A 21,672-nucleotide genomic window follows, 5' to 3' on the forward strand; every position below is an offset into this window, starting at 1 on the left:
AAGTTTTCATGGTCTGCAAAGCATCTTGGGCATAGCCTCATACTTAAAGCAATCTTGGGATATTAGAAAGTGACAGTCCGGGATTGGCTAGGTTTTGCTTCGTTTCACTTTGCGCTTGATCCAGAAAACTCGTGTCACTTTTGCGACCAATAAGATTCAAAGCTGAAACCAATCGCGATTTAGTCACCCGCGTTTTCCCGAGTTTCCTCGCGTTTTTCCCGAGTATCCTCACGTTTTCCTGGGCTTCAGCCGGGTTGCTTGTTTTTATTTTTAGTACTTTGTCTCTTCAAGGTATTTTCCTTCTTCCTGATTGGCCAATGTGATTGCTTCGGTTTTGGTTTTACGACACTCGATCGAAAAGCACTGATTGTTTTTTACTCTGAGCAATGAATTAACTTATTTTAACTCCCGACACGGAATCCCACCAAAAAGCGTCTATGGTCTTTTTAAAAACCATTGTTATATCAAGAAATCACAACTTAGAAAAAAATTCGTTTTAATCACAGAGAAAAAGAAACCATCTGATAATATATAATAGTCGTAAAGATTAAATTGTGTTATCTTCCTCCCAAGTCGACCCCTCATTATATATCATACGGTTTTGGAGGAATAACCTCTTTCAAGCTCAACTGATTTATCTATCAGTAAATTTGATACGGAATTAGGAATAGAAAAAAAGTAAAAAGTAGAAAACTGACAGCCTCTTCAATTCCAAATGATGATAACACGTGGCACTGGACGACAAAAATAAATAAATAATTCAGTAAGATGTAAAAATGATACGGACTTGGATTACTTTGTCCAGTCTCTTTGTATGTTTACAAAGACAGTGTAAATTCCTGATATTATACATATAAACTTTTTCATGTTTTTGATATTTAATAATAATGGTTCATTAACAGATCCACTGGGTGGCTCTTCCCAGTTGAAGTACATCAATTGCAATTAAAAATAAATCAAATTAAGTTAAATACAAATTACGCAATATGCAATTAAAGATAGAAGTCGGATTAACAGAATCGAAATTACAGTAAAACTAGCTAACCATTCTGTACTCTGTTATATAAAAAAACCCTTGAAAGTTTTAAAAAGGTTCTGTAATCTTTATAGTTTCTAATAGTTTCTGGTAGATTGTTAAATAGCTTCGACGCATTACCTTGGAAAGTGCCGTTTTCGGTCGGGATCACCAATTTAGTTGATATTTACAGGTAGGAAGTTAATATTTTGGCTTTGTCTTTTGTTAATGTGCAGGAAAAAAGCTTACTCCATCACAACAAACAAAACAAATCATTTCATTTTTTCTATGCCCTTTTCTTTGCCTTTTCTTACATCAACCTTTTTTTTGTTTGTTTTCTTTTTCTTTCCAAAAACGGCATTAATATTATGGGCGAGAAATTCATCAAACTACAAGGGAAACCTTTTCTTGGTTTAAGCGTCTACTATACTGCTCCGTATACAAACTGCATCAATATCCTCCTGCAAGTATCAGGAGTGTGAACAACATGTACGTAGTCACTGAGCAGATATCACATTCTCGACCTCCATGGTTATCTGTAAAACAGGAGGTCAAATATGAATAATGACGAGTCATCCCTTGGATAATGAAAGCTAGAAACGGGGCAGAGACTTGACTTGGCTTAAAAGTATGTAAGTGGATTGGTGTTTTTCTCTCCCTCGAAGCTTCCCTGCTTATGCAATGATTTGGAACCGTAGAATTATGGACTTAGGACAATCGACTCAGTTGCGTTAAATATTTTTTTGAGCACTTTGCTTTGAAAGGAAGCAGAGTAAGGCAAAATATAAACAACATTTGGAACTTCGATAGCTTATAACGAACTTCAAGAAAACAAGTTAAAAAGCAAAAAAAAGGAAAAAAAATGCGAAACAGGGAGAAAGAAAATGAAATGAATCAAAACCGAAAGAAACACATGCAAAAAAAACAAACAAAAGTAAAAACAAAACTAAGAAAAACAGACACGCTCACAACAACGAGAAAAAGATCACCGATAAATCAAAATTCTGTTAGTACCTGTTGTATTTGTCAAAGTCGAACTCTGAAAATCTGTAATGTAAATACATACAAACTCATTGAATAAGAACTGTCAAATCAGAGCCATTTAGTAATGAAATAGGACTGATGAATGGAGTTCCACTCGGTCTGGAATCATAACAATGACTGACGAAATCGGACCACTGCAAAGAGGGAGTCCGATATTTTTGTTAATTACGAATATGATTACAGACAGAATTGGGCGACACAAAAGTCCTCTCACCAATCATGACATAAATGAACATAATACGCATGGTCTGTTCGGTCAATTCAGTTTCCGAGTGGATCGATGCTTTATCAGTTTATAGAGACCGCATGTCACTAGTTATGTCAGTTTTGTCATAAAAGCAATAGAACGCATTTTCCGGGCTCTATTTAAACAATAGAGTGTTTCTGTCGAGGAACTATCGGCTGATAGTTGCCCCGCGGAAATTTGATGTTCTTAAAACAAATATGCTCGTTTTAAGAACATCAAATTTCCAAGGGGCAACTATCAGACCGATAGTTCCGAGACATAAACACTATTGTTTTTATTGTTCACCACTAAATTTTCTTCCGCGCCTACAGCTTGTCACAAATGTCAATAATTCGCAACCGTACATTGGCTAAATAATAGGTTATACCTGTCAGAATTTAAAAGCCACTGTTTTTTCGATCTGCCTAACTTCGCGGCCGTCAAATTATTCAAAACTCCTCACGGATGAGTACTATCAATCCAGGTATTTTCCGCGGACGGGTACTATCTATCCGGGTATTTTCCGCGGGCGGGCACTATGGGCTGATAGTGTCTCTCCACGGATGAACACTATCGCGTCACGTGATCGATTTAAACCAATAAGAACCGGAGAAAATTTAGTGGTGAACTATAAATCGTGATAAAGCCATTTAGGATGTTGGATGAACACTCGGGAAGCTTCTAAATCACGAGCCAAGGGCGAGAGATTTACAAGCTTTCCTCGTGTTCTCCCAGCAACCCACATAGCTTTATCATGTTATAGAGCCTGGAAAAATGTGTTCTATTGCTTAAACCCTCAAAACTATATCAAAAATTGAGTCATGAACCAGCCAGCGGTTATAAGTTTTCAACAATACGTATGTTTGCGTGAAGAGTGGTATGCCGTACGCACCAATCAGATGGCGGCATTTCGATATGTATCACGCACCAATCAAATTGCCGCATTATGGTATGTATCTCGTACCAATCAGATTGCCGTATTAGGGTATGTTTCTCGTACCAATCAGACTGCCGCATTAGGCTATGTATCACGTACCAATCAGATTGCCGCATTAGGGTATAACTTGGTGGTCTTTTCAACCTTTCCAAAAAGTGCAGTCACAAGGTAAAAACAAGATCATCAATCAAACATGCTTTATGCAAATGCTTTGCGCATATTCTACCTGAGTCACCAAAACTATCTCTTCCAATACAAACGCTTTAGTGATAATTTCGTGTTAGGCCTTAAGCTCACGGCGCGTGCGTTGTAAGTGAAGGAGCGGTACACAAATCATGGCCACGATGTCCTAACGAAGAAAATGAAGATGTGCTCACAACTCTTTGTTAATGTAATTCTTGGTGTGTGTCAATGTTGGGCTGATTCCATCGCGACATAATGAGGTACCCTAATTTCATGACATGATTGGCATAAGAGACGATACTATGGCACTTTGATTGGTGCAAGCATACCACAATTCTATGATCTGATTGGTGCAGGATACGTACCCTTATGAGGCGATCTGATTGGTGCGAGATACACACTTGAATGCCGCGATCTTATTGGTGCGAGCAACATACTACTCGATACACCGACACAGATTTTTTTTATTTAAAAAATAACTCAATAATAATTACTAGGATGAATTCTCAAGGGCTGAGTACATGAGATGAGCTTTTCATGTTCTACCATGAGTACAAAAATTTTCACTAGACGGGAAATACTTTTATTGTGATTTATGTTGGTGTTTCGTGTTTGTGAATGTATGTTTGTTTGATTTGTCGTGTTGCTGCTTTTAAGAACGTTCCTCGGATTATGATAACCAGTACATTAACTGGCTAAGTTAAAGGAGTAAAGTTTAGGAAACTCAACCCGCTACATTACTGAATAATTGTTACTCTCTATGTCAAAGTCCTCTTTACTTCAGGTCTGCAGAATTAAAACTCACCGATGACATTTACTTCCACTGCATAACTATCATTTCCCAGTTGATTTTCAGTCTTACAAAGATAAACTCCACCGTCATCGTTGGTAACATTTCTTAGCACCAAACTTGTGACTCCGTCGTTCGTTACATTTTTAAGTACTTGCTTGTCACGCAACCAGATAACGCGAGGAGGAGGGAAGCCAATTACTTTGCAGTCTAATTGCAGTGGCATTTCTTTGACTACCAGGAAACGTCGTGGACTTTTCATTATGATTTTGGGCTGCTCTGGAAAATAAAACAGAAATTGAAAGTCTATAGGAATATTAACCCTCGGATTCCATCACCTCTCGTTTTTTTTATTTTGATAAGGAGGATTTTTAGCTTTTTGTGTTTTGTGGAGACATATTTTTCGTAAACTTGGCTCATAGATATAATAAATGGTAATAATAACAATGACCGCGATCGTGATTGCGGTTACGACAACGATAACGAAAACGACCACGACAAGGATAGCAATAGCTATAACGATAACAGTAACGATGACAAGGATGGTCACGTTAAAGATAACGATAACGATAACAATAATGCTAATTTAATGATGATGATAATGATAAGTAATTATAATAATGATTGTATCTGTTGGTGAAGGAATAGCATTGAATAGTGAGCAGAGAGGGAAGGCAAATCTTTACATGACTATCTCAGAGAGAGCAAAGAGTAGATGCCTCAAGCTGCCTCATGATAACAAAACGAGTGCCATTGCAATTTCAATCTAAGCTCGTACCTTTCGATATTTCCATGAGTGCTACGTTCTCTCTCACCCCGATTCTGTGGAACATAGCCTTGCAGAGCAACGCTTTCCCGTCATATTCTGGTTGCACCTTCAGAATGTTCAAGGTCCCGTAAACATTTAATTCAAATTTTTCCGGAAAGTCAACCAAAGCAATTGTCTTGTTGATAATTTGAGCAATGCGGTATCTATCCCAGTTAGACCTGCATTGTGCTATGGTGGGGCAGAGGTACCAGGCCAAATGAAGGAAACCAGGCATATTTAAACGGAGAGTACACTGTAATTCCAGGTTCTCTTGGAATGCTTTGGCCACAATGCGGTTTGTAGACTCAGATGAACCTATGAAGTGGAAGGAATGTGCATTAATGTTGGTAACTGCGAACTGAATCAAGGAAAACTTATGAACACATTTACTTTAGCATTGCATCAGTTCTGATATACTTCAACTGCATTGTTATCATGATTAAAGGTCTGACATACAGCAGAAGGAATGTGCGTTAAGGACTAAGTAATGGTTCATGTCCTTCGTGAGGACTTCGTCACTATGATTCTTTCGAACACATGCAGAGTTTTACATGTCTGAAATGTATCACTGCTTAGGAATTGATTTCGAGGGACATAAGTCCCGCTGATTGTATATTTCTGGCACAACACAATTTTTTGATCGCAAGATCAGTTTTTTTTAATATACACAGTAAGATATGTTTTTGAAACGATGACAGTTACATCACCCAAGATTAAATAAGCGGGAGGAGACCATATCTCAGTGTTAATTTTGTAACTCGTTCTTACTTCCTACGGTCTACTAATTGTAAGGGCAACTAAACATTGGTACACTTAGAGCACATCTTACTTTAGCTTTGTTTACACGTCACTTCTTAATTTCAGCCCCTTTAATCCGATGTCAACGGCACGCTTATCAATGATTCCAAAGGTACAAAACTTTAACTTATCGCCATTTGCCGTACTGACCTTCAGAGCCGCAAGTTTCTCCTGCATGAGCGAGAAACAAAAAGATAAACAGCCAAAACTTCTGGATATCCATGTCTACGTATGAAAACGTGTTGACGCCGAATGCAGATTTTGGTTTGTTATTGCGTGAAACTTTCTTTCTCTAGTACTTTAATATGACGCAAAATTAAAAAAAGGTTTTCAAGAGAGAGGGGTAAACCCCGAGGTGCGTTTTCATTTTCAACAATTATTTTGATGATGAAATAGCTAACATATTACTGTGAACCAAGGCAATGGTCTTATTGATAATTTGCTTGCATATTACTGTAATTTTGGGGCCATTGTTGTTTCTACTGTATATAAATGATATTACGAACTGTATAAATGCTAATTTGCGTCTTTTTGCTGATGACTGTATTTTATACAGCGAAATTCGAAGTCCGCAGGACTGCTTGTCTTTACAGAACGACCCGGACCAGTTATCTTCTTGGTCGAAAAGTTGGCAACTTAACTTTAACGTTAAAAAATGTTATCATCTTGGAATACTAATCAGAGAATGTTTAGAAATACATTTGATGATAAAAATTAACGGTAAAAAACTACGACGTTTCGAAGTCTGCATGACCTCATTATCAAGTAAAATGTTAAAACTGATGTAAAATTGTAGCTCAGAGATTATATACAAATAAAATGTGATAACTTCATTAGAATAATGAGCGTTCATTGTTATTGGTGTCAGATCGTGCAGTATATGTTTAAATAAATACTTTTGCACGTATTGAGTCAGACTGCGTGTTTAACTTTGGTTTTTGTTCGCGAATGAATAACATTTCGTGGATTAGGCAGTCCATTTTCCCGCGGCATTTCTTGAGGACGGAAAACATTTTCCCCAGGAAAATGGACGCGGGAAAATGGACTGCCTAATCCACGAAATGTTATTCATTCGCGAACAAAAACCAAAGTTAAACACGCAGTCTGACTCAATACGTGCAAAAGTATTTATTTAAACATATACTGCACGATCTGACACCAATAACAATGAACGCTCATTATTCTAATGAAGTTATCACATTTTATTTGTATATAATCTCTGAGCTACAATTTTACATCAGTTTTAACATTTTACCTGATAATGAGGTCATGCAGACTTCGAAACGTCGTAGTTTTTTACCGTTAATTTTTATCATCAAACATCTTGGAATAACATGTAAAAAGTTTCCAACCCTGTTTCAATACACTTTGAATGGTCTGCATATCTCCAAAGTTAACTCTACAAAGTACCTTGGTGTCACGATATCAAGCAATTTAAGCTGGAATAATCATGTAGATAATATTTGCGAAAATGCTAACTCAACTATGGGTCTTTTGCGTCGAGTGCTGGGTGGATGTAGCCATAAAGTTAAAGACACGGCATACCGTACTCTTGTAAGGCCTAAACTCGAATATGCGTCCTTTGTATGGAACCCATATAGGCAGCAAAACATAAGCAAAATTGAAGTATCACTCGGAAGTATCACTCGACAGAATTCGCTGCTCTTAGTTTTTCTGATAATATTCGAAGGAACATGGATCAAGGTCAATTAACTGGTGCTGTGTTTATTGACCTTCGCAAAGCTTTTGACACTGTGAATCATGCGGTACTTCTGGACAAGCTTTCCAATTTGGGGATTTTGGATAAAGAGCATGGCTGGTTTACGGATTACCTGTCGAACCGCACCCAAATTGTAGAGTTTCAAGGGGTGACTTCTACTTCGGAAGCCGTCTCTACTGGAGTGCCTCAGGGTTCTATTCTCGGGCCACTATTGTTTATTCTACACATTAATGATTTACAGGAAGTAGTGTCCGATTGCAATATTCTGATGTACGCCGATGACACTGTTCTATACTGTTCATCCTCTCAAGCCTCTGTCATTCAAGACAAGCTGAATGCTGAACTGTCTAAAATTGATGACTGGCTTTCTTTTAATAGTCTGTTTGTTAATGTAACAAAAACTGAAGCTATGCTTTTCGGAACCGCCCCTAGATTATCTGCTGTTAACTCCTTTTCTATTACTTTAAATAACAATGTAATTAAGCGGGTTTTTCACTTCACTTATCTAGGTATAGTTTTTGATGACCGCCTTAGCTGGAATGAGCAAATAAAGCATCTAATTTCGAAGGCGGGAAAACGCATAGGAATGCTCGGCAGGCTTCGTAGAAGCCTTACTAGAGAGAGTGCAAATGTAGTGTATTGTAGTCTAATTAGGCCAATTTTAGAATACTGTGTATGTGTGTGGGGCTGTTGCGGGGAAGGTCGCAAACAAGACCTTGAAGCCCTCCAAAACCGGGCTGCTAGGATAGTGGCTAGAACTGTGCGCAGCAAGCAGGCAATGGACGTTCTGAAATGGCCCACGTTGGAGGAGCGCCGACGTAAATCTGTCTTTAAACTCGTTAAGAAATGCCTGCAAGGTCAATGTCCCCAGTATTTTAAGCAATATTTTAAACGTAATAATACAATCCATGCGCGTGCTACTAGACAAAGCAACCTCTTACATCCGCCTGCTGTGAGAACTGAGATTGCAAAAAGATCCTTCTATTATTATGGTTGCACTCTTTTTAACGAATTATCTTAATGATATTTCGTGTTATACATCTTTTAATCTTTTACTTGTAAATAGTTCTCTATTTATATTATTACCTGTATTAGTGTAATGTTTTAATGTTGTTGCTCAGGGCTCCCATTGATAACAGACAGCTTTTGCGTCTGAAGGGGCTACCCTGAGCCTTATAAATTAATAAAGGTTTTCACTTCACTATGTCCAACGAAGAGCCGCTCGATTTGTCTTTAACGACTACTCGCGTTATAGCCATGTTACACCTATGGTACAAAGTCTTGGCTGGGATTCACTCCATCACCGAAGACTTCTTTCACAAGGCACTATGTTCTATAAAATCTATATGGGCCACGTTGGCATATCACTCCCATCTGATGTCACACCGAATGAAAGACCATCAAGAGCTCCAAACTGTCGTCCTTTCAAACAATTGAAAGTGAATAATGATATCTATAAATATTCTTTTTATCCAAGGACAGTAGTTTTGTGGAACAATATATCTCTAAGCTCTTCTAACATTGTTAATTTAGATATATATAGATCAAATGCTCTTTCATTTATTAGGTCGGTTTAGCCCATACTAATTTTATCTTCACGCTATTTATATTATTTTTTTATCCAAGTTTTGTTTTTCTTATATTGTTAAACCTTAAACTGTATATAAATTATTTCAATTTTATTCTTTGTAATTAGTCCTCCTAGTATAGTTATTACTGTTTTAGGAGTATCTCGATTAAAGATTAAAGATTAAAGTATCTCGATTAAGACTGTCTGAGTTTCTCGGACGGACATCATTTGAGAGAGAGTGAAGAAAATTCGACAGTGAATAAGGTACTCTCGTACGTCGTAAGGCTAAGAATAGCCAGAAGCAGCTGCGAACTGCTAATCAACAACAATAACAACAACTTTATTTATACCCAACGTAAAAAAATACTGATAAAAATAATGATAAATTGAAAAGTATATAAAGGAGTACTAGCTGCCCCAAATAACCATAGGGGCTAGAAAAGAAGGGGAGCTATACTTAAAAGATTTATGTAATGTAATTATTTGGGTCAGATATAACACACACAACACACACAACACACACAACACACACACACACACACTCATTCATCATACAAAACAAGGTCAAGGAAGCAAGGAATATCAGAGTAAAAAACAAACGGAAGGCCAGAAAAATTCTTAATATCTATCAAGAAGAATTAGCTTAGATTTTTCTTAAAACGTTTCAGAGGAAGAAGCTTTATGTCTTCACTTATATCATTCCAGACTTTAGCACCCTGAAATCTAATGTTGAAGATTCTATAATTTGGTCTGGCACTTGGAATAGTATAAGTCATTTTGCTAGATAATCTGGTATCATAATAATGTAACATCCTAACAGAATTGAAATGTGGGTCAAATTTAATTTAATTTAATAATAAGTTCTTATATAGCGCATTAAAATTGAACTCTATGCAGGAGGTAAGAGTTTCTTCTGAAACTTTTACATAACTACTGCAAGTCGAAAGGTATCAATGTCAAACAGCTTCACAACAGTTAAGATCTTTAAATAAAGGACTTGAATGTTCGTTACTAGAGAAAGTAATTATTCTTGAGGCTCTCTTCTGTAATATAAATAAAGGTTGCAAAGCTGTCTGATTGGTATTACCCCAAGCAATTAAGCAGTAGTTTAAAAAAGGCTCAACTAAAGCATAGCACAGGCTAAGTAGTGTTTTAGTACGAAATAACGGAGCTTGGACAGAATGCCTATACTTCTCTTGATTTTTTTAGAAATATTAGTAATGTGCGTTTTAAAACTAAAATCATAATCTATGTAAACTCCAAGGTGTCTAGTGGAAGTTACCTGGGTTAAAATTTGATTGTTTATAGATAACATAACCTGTTTGGGCAATTTTCTTTGATTTGGACGGAAAATAACAAAATTTGATTAAATATTGGATATTTAATGAAAGCTTATTTGCATATAACCAGGTGTAAACTTTCTCAAGTTCAGAATTAATCATGCTTTCAAGCATCTTTATGGAAAACTTATGAACACATCTGTTTGAGCAGTGTATTAGTTCTGTGTAACTGTATTGTTATATTACAGCTCTGACCTACAGAAAATTGAGTGTGTTAAGTTTTTGCTCACGAAATACTCACCACTAAGGCCGAGCCTAGCTTCCTAAGTACCAGTAGTTACTTCGCCACCAAAACCAACTCATATAAAAAAAAAGAGATTTGCTTTTACAATTTTCATTCTATGTTACGTCATAAGTAAATAACTTTGCGATCGCAAACCGAGTTTCCTATCAGGCCGCAAATTATGCCGAAAGGCCTCTTATTTTTGTTTCAATTAAAATTTGCGAGATGTGTGATCAAACGTATTTTAAATCTTAAAAGATTTTAGTGTTGACACTTCGCAGTATTTCCTCTAAATTATCCACTTGCTGAAATAAAAGTATGGCTTCGTTTAAAGGGAAAGAAATCTTTATGAAATACGAAAGACTCCGAGTGTTCTAGAAATGTTTTATGATAAACTACCGCTTCGACAATACCCTGCTGGCAGAGGCGTTTATTTGTTAACTTCCCCTACGGTCCACGTAAAAATAAAGTCTTTGTTTTTATGTGGATCGTGGGGGAAGTTAACAAATAAACGCCTCTGCCAGCAGGGTACTTCGACAAGTGTAACTGCCAAGAGTCAGGTTTCAACACACGACCGCTTAATCGTGGTTGCTGTAAGGAACAAAATAATTACAAGTAATTACAAAATACAAACAGAAAAACGCAAACATTAGAGGAGACGCAATCGGACAAGGAAAGACAGTTGCAAACGTTGTAGGAATTTTGGACACGAAGGAAGAAAAAACTTAAGAGTTGAACGCAGTAAAGAAACGATGTTAACTTAACGGACTCCGATGCTCCAAATGTTCAATTTTTCCCTGAAACTTTAACACATGATATTAAGTAAAGCAAAATTAAACGAAAAACTTAACAGAATATAAATCACCGTGAGTGAAAAGAATGCGAAAACAATAACAAAAATGTGCGTGTAAAACACAAAAAAATTAATTGGGATCGTAAAAAAAAAAAAAAAAAAAAAGAAATCGCTAAATGGGAATGCCGCAGTAACACAGTAAAATTCCCAATTCTTCAATTCAGTATCCCACGGTATCATCCTCCGTGATTTATTGTGAAAAGCGGGTCATTTCGATCTCACGAACAACTCCGATACGCATAAATATCATTTTTTTGTCAGTCTATCGAGTTACTGATGTACTGAACCTTTATGATGCCATTCCACCCTTCAAAGGATAAAAACATCATGTCTGGCTTTAGAGAGTTCCAAGGCGGAAACAAAATAAAAAATTTAGATAAAATTTTAGGTTTTTTTGCCATGGTAATACTGATGACCTAAACATTATCCATTGCTGACGCAAAAGCCTAAAAGGAACATTAGGAAAGGCCGTAGCAGAGCTGTTATTCCTTTCGTTTCCCTCGTCCCCAGTTAGTTTCTCTTGATCCCAAACCTCATTTTTTCGCTCCCAAAGCTTCCTCGCTTCCCTTACAAACTGACGGCCTGGAGCAGGGTGTGTCGAACTGGGAAAGGAGTAATCGGCAAGGGATTGCTTGCCATTCAGCGGAGGGTGGCGTGCTTTATAAAACAGGGACCGCGATCAGCTATTCTCGTGTCCAGACAACGACTACTTTATTTCTCACCGATACAAAACTACACAACTAAACTGAAAGAGCACAAAGCTTGGTCTTCATTCCTTGTTTCCCGCCAATTTATTTGAATTTTGCCATCTTGTTATTAATAGGACGAGCTTTAAACCGATCTGACTTGAGATAGGCCGCAATGGTAGGTAGTTCCTGTACAAAGAAACCACAAAGACAGTTTGAATTAACCACAAAGAAGTTTGAATTAACCACAAAGACAGTTTGGGCTAACTGGGCCGCCGCCCAATGGATAGTGCGCTGGGTTGTTGAGCGAGAGGTCGAGGGTTCGAGCCCCGGCCGGACCAACACTCAAGGTCTTAAAATAATTGAGAAGAATTTGTTACCTTTCTATAACATCACGAAATGGTTAGACATTCTAGTCTTCTCGGATAGGGACGAATAAATGGAGGTTCCGTCTCCTGCAGGTTGGGGGTAGGAGACGTTAATTACCCACACACGAGATTACTGTGTGATGGATGTCCTCCCCTGGGGTGGGTTGGTGGGTACAAAGGGGTCAGGTGTCAATTGGGACGAAAGTCCTGTTCCTTTCTCCTGCCATTCCCGTGGAGAATGAATTAAATTCTGAATAAATCGTGACTTCAAAGACAACAATCGCACAAAGTGACAACAATTAAACTCTATGCAGGGTTTAACAGGTGGCCTTATTCCCGTGGGTTCCAGGGAGAAGTACTGTAACTAATCATGACATAATCTAACTAAAGTTAACAACAAAGGGAACCTGTCCACAGATTCTAGCACTGCCTGAGCAACTCGACTTTGACTGCAAAAGAAAATTGAAGGCATTCATTTTGGCTACAGGATGATTTTCACTAGCCATTGTACACCCAGGAAACTTGTCATCAAAATGACAACTTACCTCGATGCGTTTCAAGAAATCCTGAAAACGAGCAAAGTAGTTCATTAAGAAATGAAAAGAGTGAGTAAATTAGAGTTCACAGTGTATTAGGGATGCTGAGTGGAAAGTAACAATAGAAATGGTAAGATTCGTTTCAGAACAGAGTGCTGTTTTGTTTTTTGTTTTTGTTTTCCACGGGGGAGTGCTTATCAAAAAATGGCAAAACACTGCTGAACACCTGAACCTCCCAAAAATCAATCTTGCCTCTGTTTGACCCTTGAGTATACAACATCATGATAGTTTAATCACTTGCTAACTTGATATTCAGATATTCCAAAAATACTGTACCACAGAATTTCAAAGTTCACAGAAAGGCAATTCCTTCAACAACTTAAAAAATGTCTTGCTTCCAGGGAATAAAAATCCTGCAGTTAACATTACCCATGTCAATTCATGGACCTTTCTTCATTTGGAAAATCATTTAGTTTCCCTTTTTATAGCTTCATCCGGCAGGCAAAGAAAGACCACAAAAGAGTACACTGATTTTTAGCGTGTGATCAGTTTTTGCTACATTTTCGACCAAGGAATGTTCCTCGTACAAAGCTACCAAGAGCTGAGAATTGAGAGGGCCACAAAATATGCAGGCATTCACTTGAATACCATGTAAAAATCACGTAGTCGAAGAACCATAACAACAAAGACGACAATAACAAAAAAAAAAGCCGAGCAAAAAAGATTGTTCTCAAGCATGATGGGAGCTCGAATTAACAGTGAACGGGAGGTGCTAAAGAAGTCTTAAATGGGTTGACCCCTGAAGTCTTCTCAATGAAGCACATAAAAAAGGAGTCTTGATGAGGTGACCCTTGGAGTCTTCTCAATGAAGCACCTGGAGAAGGGGTCTTAACAGGGTGACCCTAGACTCTTCTCAATGAAGCACCTAAAGAAAGTCTTGAAGAGGTCACCCCTGGAATCTTCACAATGAAGCACCTTAAGAATGCTAAGGTGTACAACTGTCACATTCAGAAGATGTTCTTCCTCGCCTGAAGTTGAAATACAGGTAAGCACCAAAGGGAAAACAAATAACTTTTACCTTAAGGTTTTCGTGTGGCTCCAACAGAGTGCTGTCAAAAATTTGGTGTTCATCCATTATTTCATACAGGATGAAATCAACAAACGTTATCTGGTGTAAGAAAACAAAACACGAAATCAAACTTAAAAGACTTCCAGTCTTAAGAATCATATGCCAGATGGATGCCAACTATTCTACAGGTACAACCTGTAGTTGGATCTGATTTCTTAGAGGAACTGAACTTTGTGGTAGTCTTCACAATCATGTTCCCTCAAATAAAAGTGATCAAACATTAACTCTTTTAAACCCTATCGTTAATATTCTCCACGTTGTTCTCTTTACATTCCCTTTGACACAGACAAGGAGAACCTGTTTGATAATCAGAAGCTTGTTGAATTAGTGAACCAGCTATTCCTTTATTCTCATAACCCCTATGTTTAATTTTAAGGGTGATACTGTAAGGAGATATTAGAAGTCAATCACTCTTAGGGGGTTAAAAGGTGAAACATTGAATAAGGACCTTCTCTCAGCTAAACAACCAAATAAACTTAACCAAAGCTTTATCTTCAACTCTCAAGATCTGATTGTGAATTCTCCCCTCTAGCTGCTACACATTTCCTTGTAAATTGGTTATGAGAATTTGGTGTTCAATCAAGGGAACAACTTCTATCTGATAAGTTTGAGTATTCTCATTACCTGTTTGCTGGATCATGTATGGATATTATAGGGAGAAGTTACTAGTTAATCACTTCTGGGAGTTGAAGGGTTAAGAAAACCTTACTTTGCAACAGGACAAACACAGATTGACTACTTAAAGTTTGTGCCTTGATGGCATGTTCAGCTTCTCCATTTTTTAGCTTCCTCATCAACATTTGGATCTTATTAATCATTTACCTTATCTCCAGCTACAAATTTCTTTTCTCCCAAAAATTTGGCAAATTGTTCAATTATTGGCTTGACATCATTAAGGTAGTTGTCTTTCAATTTTTCCTGCCAAGAAAGATTTTAAAATATTCACTCAAAATGGATATAACCAACTGGCATGTACAGGGCTCACCACTAACTTTTCAACTTACTAGACAAGTCACTGGTGACAACTTAGATGTTACAACAATTAAAAAATGGTAAACACCATGTAGCATACACTATTGAGTTATGGATGCACATGGGAGGTTGCTAAGCACAAAGAAGTGTAAGAGTCGCATGAGGCGATGATCAAGAGTGACTCTAGCCTCTTGAGTGCTTAGCAAACCTCCCAAGTGCATCCATAACTCAATAGTGTACACTTTGGCATTTACCATTTGTTTTATAACATAACATTGATACATTGTAGCAAAAGAGCTTTCTTTTATTTAACAAATCTTATGTTACCAGGAAAAACAAGCACATACAGAATACTAGTCTTTACATTTGTTCACGTCAGCAGTATACACCCATGGGCAAATGGTGGACCCTGGATTGACCAATAAGAGTGCGTGCTTTACTTTAGTTCTATTACAATTTCAGTTTGTTTACTAACCAAACTGGCTGGTGGAAATTAGAAAACCACTTGCCAAAACTGAATTTCTTCTAGTCTGTGGCTAGTTGGCTACTACTAGTGTCAAGCCTTGATGTGGTATATAATGAAATGGTGACAAAAAATCTCAGTAAGCACACCAAGTACTGGTAGGTAAGGCAGGTGAGTAACAACTACAAATGGTTTAGTAAAATGCAAAGAAAAATTCTGTTAAAATGCTTAAATACTATCGCCCACTATTTATCATCATTGGAAACTTGAAAAAATCTGACAACATGTACAGAAAATAAAATCCAGCACTACGATCAGAAAAAGATTTCCTTATGATTATGTATTTCCAAAGAAAGATAAAAAATGCTGTGAGGCATAGTGACCAATGCAGACAAAAAGGCTATTAACAGTGAGAATCATTAGTTTTTACCATCTCTATAAGTGCAACAGCTATGGTGGTACTAATTGCAAGTAATATTATTTAGTAAATAAACCCCTCTAGGCAACTGGTACATCAGCTGATGATGTCTGTGGCTGAGATATTGTTAAAAAAATGAATTTTCAGCCGAGAAGCAAAGTTTCAAGGGCAATTGTGAAATTTTGAGGACATTTTCTCAACCACAAACATTATTAACATGCAGACATACCAGCACACCAAAGGAGGGGTTATTTACTTTACAACCATCCCATTCATTTTCATTATGTGCATTGACAGCAAGTTTTGTTGACTCTTTTGCACTTTCCAGAGCAGCATTTGAGATCAGCTCTTTTGTCATATCACTGCATTCTACAAAACAAGCTTGTTTTTCATCCTGGTATTAAATTAATAGAGTTGAAAAAGGGAAACACTTGCATTGGGTTTTTTCTACTGGCTTTGTTTCTTTCATACTAAAATATGCAGAGGACATATATTGATGTAGACAGGGGTTATTATCTGATAATTGCCAAGTGATTTTGCACCATGTGAAGTAAAAAAGCTAATTGAATCATGCAAAAATTAATGAGTGAGTTGTAATAATAAATGAAAATTGTTCAAGCATATTCAAGCCCAAAAATATCAAAAGAACTGTTACGACTGTAGTCACAGTGCCTCACCTTCATTTACAAATTCATGCCTTTTGTACATTGTTTTCCGTTTTCAGTTGTTCCATGTATATTTGTTATTTCATTAGGTTCGCCAGTCATTGGTTTAGTCACATTTCATATTTTCATGTTCATCTTTTATGCATTGTTTCTATTGTTTGGTATAGCTTCTTCTGCCGTAGTTTTCTTGTCAGCATTGTCATTATGTTTTAGTCGTCGTAGTCGCCACATAATCTTGTACGTTTCGTTATTTTGTCCGTCATTTTGCCTGTTTTATTTGTACTTTGTTTTGCTTTCCTGTTCTGTATATTTAACTCATTTACGTACATTTGCCTTTAGCGAATCACTAGTAAAAGTGCGAATATCTTGGTTTGTGGATTTCGACTACAACGACAATTGTGTAAAACTATGGAATGCAATTGAATAAAACATATTAAACTACTCTTAAGTGTTAATACTCACAAAGTCCTGATTATAACATAAACCAGTAAACTTTTTGCGGAAATCCATGAGCTGCAAAAGTTTACAACAGTTATATTGACCATGAATAAAATATTATCCTCATAATTATGTTTGACAATATCACACATCTAAATGTCCCGTGAACTGCATAGCAGTTATTTACTATAACACAATTACTATAACACAATTTTTGATAAATAGAGACAAGATATCGTAGACTTAGAGACCAAAATCCCTAATAAAAAAATGCAACCTGCCCAGATTAAAGATGTGCAAGGTAAAAATGTTACTATGATCCCAAAAGAATGATTGTCAGTAGTTTTCCATCATGGTGAATGCTGTGATAACAAAGTATTCATCATATCTATAAGATGGTTCATTAAAAGGTGGATTGCAACCTATTCAGACCATTTGACAATCACAGGTCTAGAATACAACGAAACAAGAAATGTATTGCACTGACTGCAGAAGTTATTACTATAGAAATATGACTTAACAAAGAGAACAGAGCTAACCTGATTTTCTGCAACATCCACCATTACTTTCTCTTCTTCACATGTGCCACCTTACAAATTACAAAGAGTCTCCTTGCTTACAAGCTTACCAAAGTTGAAATTTTTTTTTGAAGTAGACATGGGACCAATTATCTCTTACCCCTATTCTTCATTCTGTGGAATCTCTTTTAAGCAGTCAATCTGTACTACAAGCAGTCCCTCTGCCATTCCCCAAGGGTGACCACCCCTCTGCCATTCCCCAAGGGTGACCACCCCTCTGCCATTCCCCAAGGGTGACCACCCCTCTGCCATTCCCCAAGGGTGACCACCCCTCTGCCATTCCCCAAGGGTGACCACCCCTCTGCCATTCCCCAAGGGTGACCACCCCTCTGCCATTCCCCAAGGGTGACCACCACTCTGCCATTCCCCAAGGGTGACCACCCCTCTGCCATTCCCCAAGGGTGACCACTTGATAGAGGTTCCACTAATTAGCTTATATTTTTTAAAATGCTAATCAGAACCCAGGGACCTTTTCATGCATTTTTGTAAAAACCAGTCCAAAGTAACTGAAATTATTTTAAAGAACCAAAGAGTATTCATAGCAGAAAACAAGAAAACTGCTGAGAGTGCAAAAAAAGCAAGAGACCGGGGTGCAGTTGGCTTTCATTTTGAATCTTTTTGGTTGTGAGGGTTAGGTGAGTTTTGTAAACCAGACTTAAAGCTTGCTAAAGCAAAACCAAAGCATTCAGGGTTTACTTCCAACACTCAACTGAAAATATCTTTAAAAGGAGGTTAGAGCAGAATTAGCTAGGTCATAACTGATCTATAAGTCTGCATAATTTAATCTAGTTACTAACCATTTCCAGTTAAGCAAGAGTTATTAAGTTCTGACCATAGCATCAACTTAAATTTTCTATTTGCTTAAGATGTACTTTCTATTTGCTGACCTTCTTGTCAGAATTATTATTCAAATAATAGAAATGCACACTTACACAAATCATGTTTCCTTGCTATGTGACGAAGTATCTGCAAATTGTATTTATTAGATAATTTAGGAAGTATTAAGCACTTCAAATTAATGGTTATTAAATATGCTACAAATTGTAATTTTTTTTAACTTACTGCATTACTCTGACTAATCTTTGTGTCCCCATCAATGTAATAAGGAAGCTGTTGTCAATAAAGGCCATACAAAACCTGTTAATACACCACTAATTGTAATTAAATGAAGGAAGCTTAAATAAGCACCCAGGGGAGAGCAGAAAGCAAATGCAATTGCTTCTTACAAGCTTATATCTAAAATATGAAACTTATATGGCTTAATGCTCATAAGTTTTTGGTAGCTTAATGAGAAAGCACTGGATCCTGACATCTGAAGGTCTGATGTTTGATTCCATATAGGAGACTCAGACTTTTCTCTCTGCCTCAGCTTGGTTAAAAGTGTAAAACATGCTATACCTCTGTTATGGATTAAATATAAACATCCAACAGCTATTCCAAGTTATCCTGATCTCATAAACTGTATCATTGGTTCCCTCTTGCATAATTCACATTTTGGATGTAATTAAAATGAAAGACAGGCTTCTTTGGGACGAGATAACCTCTGACAGCGCAAATCCAATTACATGAACTTTTACCAGTTCAGAGAGCTAGGAGCCTCAGGAAAAGAGGACATAATTACATCCTGCCTCTAGTTAGAACCAAACATTTTAAACATTGCTTTTTAATAGATGTCTTTTCAAATTTGTGTAGCCACTTAGTCTTGTTTATACATAATGAATTGATATATGTAGGAAATTGTAAGTCCAGATGTTTTGTCTCTGGAGGTGTTTCTTTTATTTTTCCAAGTCAATAAAGATCTTATCTATCTATCTATTATTATTATGGAGTTTATTATTGAGAAAAATTGACAAAATACAAAATATGATGTACCACTGCTCGCAGTTAGCTACAGCTAAAAAAAAATACATTTTAAAATACATTTTAAAAATACCAAGACAATTGATTTGCAAAATGATAAATTTTCCAAGAAAGCATTAAGACAATGAACCAAGTGGACAGTATTAGAAGACCCAGCCTAAGTTTGGAAACCTATGAAAGATCCTATTTTAAGGATCTGAACTCACATTAGGAAATGGCAGTCCCAGGGTATACTTGACAGAGGTCCAAGCCTTGGCGTTGTACTCGGGGGCTGAAAGTGAAACAGGAAAGGGACAGCGCCAGATTGACGCGCTTGATTGAAAGAAATACCAGGGATCGATCTATGGATTCCGAATTAAAGGACGTTGCACATTGATTCATTTGTGCTTCAATAATTCTTTGCCTTTTGTTGTCGTTTGCATGGTCCTTGATCTATATACGCATATATTTCAAGGGGATGACAACAAGTTCAAAAATAACAAGAAGTGCCTGGTTTTCTAAGGAATGTTAAAACTTTAAAAAAAATAGAGCAAGGGTGGAACGTATCCATTTTCAGGGCTTAATTTGTGGATTCAACAGGTCTAGCTTCAGTCAAAGCAACCTGCGGGTTTACAGCAGTGATCGTGCACAATTCAAGACACCTTACCATCACCAAGTTCATACCGCTCATCCTTAAATTCGGTTTCAGTGTAGTTTAGAAGAAGACGGATAGGCTCTGCAAGCTGTTCAATGCAAAAAAAAATATTAAAAAAAATTGTACACGTGGAGTGACCCAATCTTTGCTAGAAGCTAATCGAATGCACGTTATCTTGTGAAGCGTACCCCTCGAATGTCCCAGTAACCAAGAATAGGTGCCATTTCAGCTCTTTCGACAGTTCCCTTTTAGTACGCGTTTTAACTGATTTTTGTACCCCTTGTTAGCCTGAGGGTGTTCGTACCTTCCCTTCCTGAGCACCGATGTCTACACAAGTTGCAGAGGCCAACGGTCATGTATGCGTCATGAAATATATACTAATCATTGACCAAGACGAAGAACTTTTAGGACAGTTGGAATCAAACCAAACTTTAAATGATTTTGCAAAAAATCATCCTCTTCCCCTAATGCGGTGTTGAAAAGAATCTTGGGCAAGAGTACCATATAACCCCATACATAATTATGCATTCAGTCTTTGTTCAATGAAAACAATAGCGATAACAACAGAACTCCGCAGAGACCAGTAGTCTTTGTTTTCAAAATTTGGATTTTTTTTTTTGTACGAGCGTTTGGTTGATGATGATGTAGTTGTCCCAGAACTTTTGTTTAAACATTTTAAGTTATAGAAAAGGTACCGGAGGCATCATAATCTGAGAGACTTAATGTCAAGGCCTCCTGCTGCAAATTAGCGGCCTCCGCTCTGTTAATTATGCCGAGAAGAAACGACCTATAACAGGCTTCTGCAAGGTTTTGAGCCTTAAATTTGATCAAACCATGCTTTTGAATCTTAGCTTAGTGAAGGCTTTGGGCTGAGAACGATTCTTCAAAGTAAAAACATCACGGAAGTACGAAATAATCAGCTATTTGGAATGTTGAAATGTACGTCATTTATAAGAATTAATAATCTAAACTTTTTTCCACAAAAGAAATTATCACAAGGTTTAAAATAGGTCCGCAATGCGTACATGTGTGGCTTAAGAAATTGTGCCACTTTTTTAGTGTCTGGTGTCTTATTGAGTTTCTATAAGAAGAGCTAATATCTGATTACAGTCAGATAGTTTTCAATATTGTTCCTGTTAGTCCTGAAATGTTCACTTTCAAGGTGAGGACTAATAGCCAAACTTTGTCATGGAGATCTCAGTTTGACAATAAAGGTTGCATGCATCAGCATCATCTCCCATAGTGGTCTGATAGATTCAGTCATGATTTTGTTTACTTAAAAGCAGAATTGAGCTCTGAAATCTGTAGATTTATTGTCTTTTCTAAGGCAAGTGATGTGAAATTAACTCTAAGGAAGCATTTCATATGAATATTTTTGGCATTTTGTGTACCAGTACGTGAGGACAAAACTTTGCAGA

The 21,672-nt window shown here is 37.1% G+C and overlaps 2 protein-coding genes across 4 annotated transcripts; both read right to left on the reverse strand.

The window, feature by feature from the left end:
* Positions 1 to 479: 479 nt before the first annotated feature.
* LOC111325100 (neural cell adhesion molecule 2-like) lies at positions 480 to 6,178 on the reverse strand. The gene is made up of 5 exons (XM_088761511.1): positions 5,952 to 6,178; positions 4,974 to 5,318; positions 4,211 to 4,474; positions 2,030 to 2,062; positions 480 to 1,551 (listed from the first exon to the last, which is right to left on the reverse strand). Exons 1-5 carry the CDS (start codon positions 6,022 to 6,024, stop codon positions 1,466 to 1,468), a joined length of 801 nt encoding a protein of 266 aa, XP_088617637.1. The 5' UTR covers positions 6,025 to 6,178; the 3' UTR covers positions 480 to 1,465.
* Positions 6,179 to 12,193: 6,015 nt separating this feature from the next.
* On the reverse strand, positions 12,194 to 20,609 carry LOC111325099 (glutathione S-transferase Mu 3). 3 transcript variants are annotated; one of them, XM_088759829.1, is made up of 12 exons: positions 20,443 to 20,609; positions 20,267 to 20,342; positions 19,827 to 19,891; positions 18,823 to 18,870; positions 18,693 to 18,726; positions 17,722 to 17,771; positions 17,207 to 17,257; positions 15,049 to 15,144; positions 14,176 to 14,265; positions 13,107 to 13,127; positions 12,574 to 12,648; positions 12,194 to 12,382 (listed from the first exon to the last, which is right to left on the reverse strand). In XM_088759829.1, the coding sequence occupies exons 1-11, from the start codon at positions 20,476 to 20,478 to the stop codon at positions 12,586 to 12,588; spliced, it is 630 nt and encodes a 209-aa protein (XP_088615955.1). In that variant the 5' UTR covers positions 20,479 to 20,609; the 3' UTR covers positions 12,194 to 12,382; positions 12,574 to 12,585. The 3 variants fall into 3 exon arrangements, with proteins under 3 accessions (XP_088615955.1, XP_022784565.1, XP_022784566.1); XM_022928830.2 differs by lacking the exon at positions 12,574 to 12,648 and having other exon boundaries at positions 20,443 to 20,606; XM_022928831.2 differs by lacking the exons at positions 12,574 to 12,648; positions 18,823 to 18,870 and having other exon boundaries at positions 20,443 to 20,607.
* Between the last annotated feature and the right edge of the window lie 1,063 nt (positions 20,610 to 21,672).

This window comes from Stylophora pistillata, chromosome 5, assembly GCF_964205215.1.
Source record: "Stylophora pistillata chromosome 5, jaStyPist1.2, whole genome shotgun sequence".
Lineage (NCBI taxonomy): Eukaryota > Metazoa > Cnidaria > Anthozoa > Scleractinia > Pocilloporidae > Stylophora > Stylophora pistillata.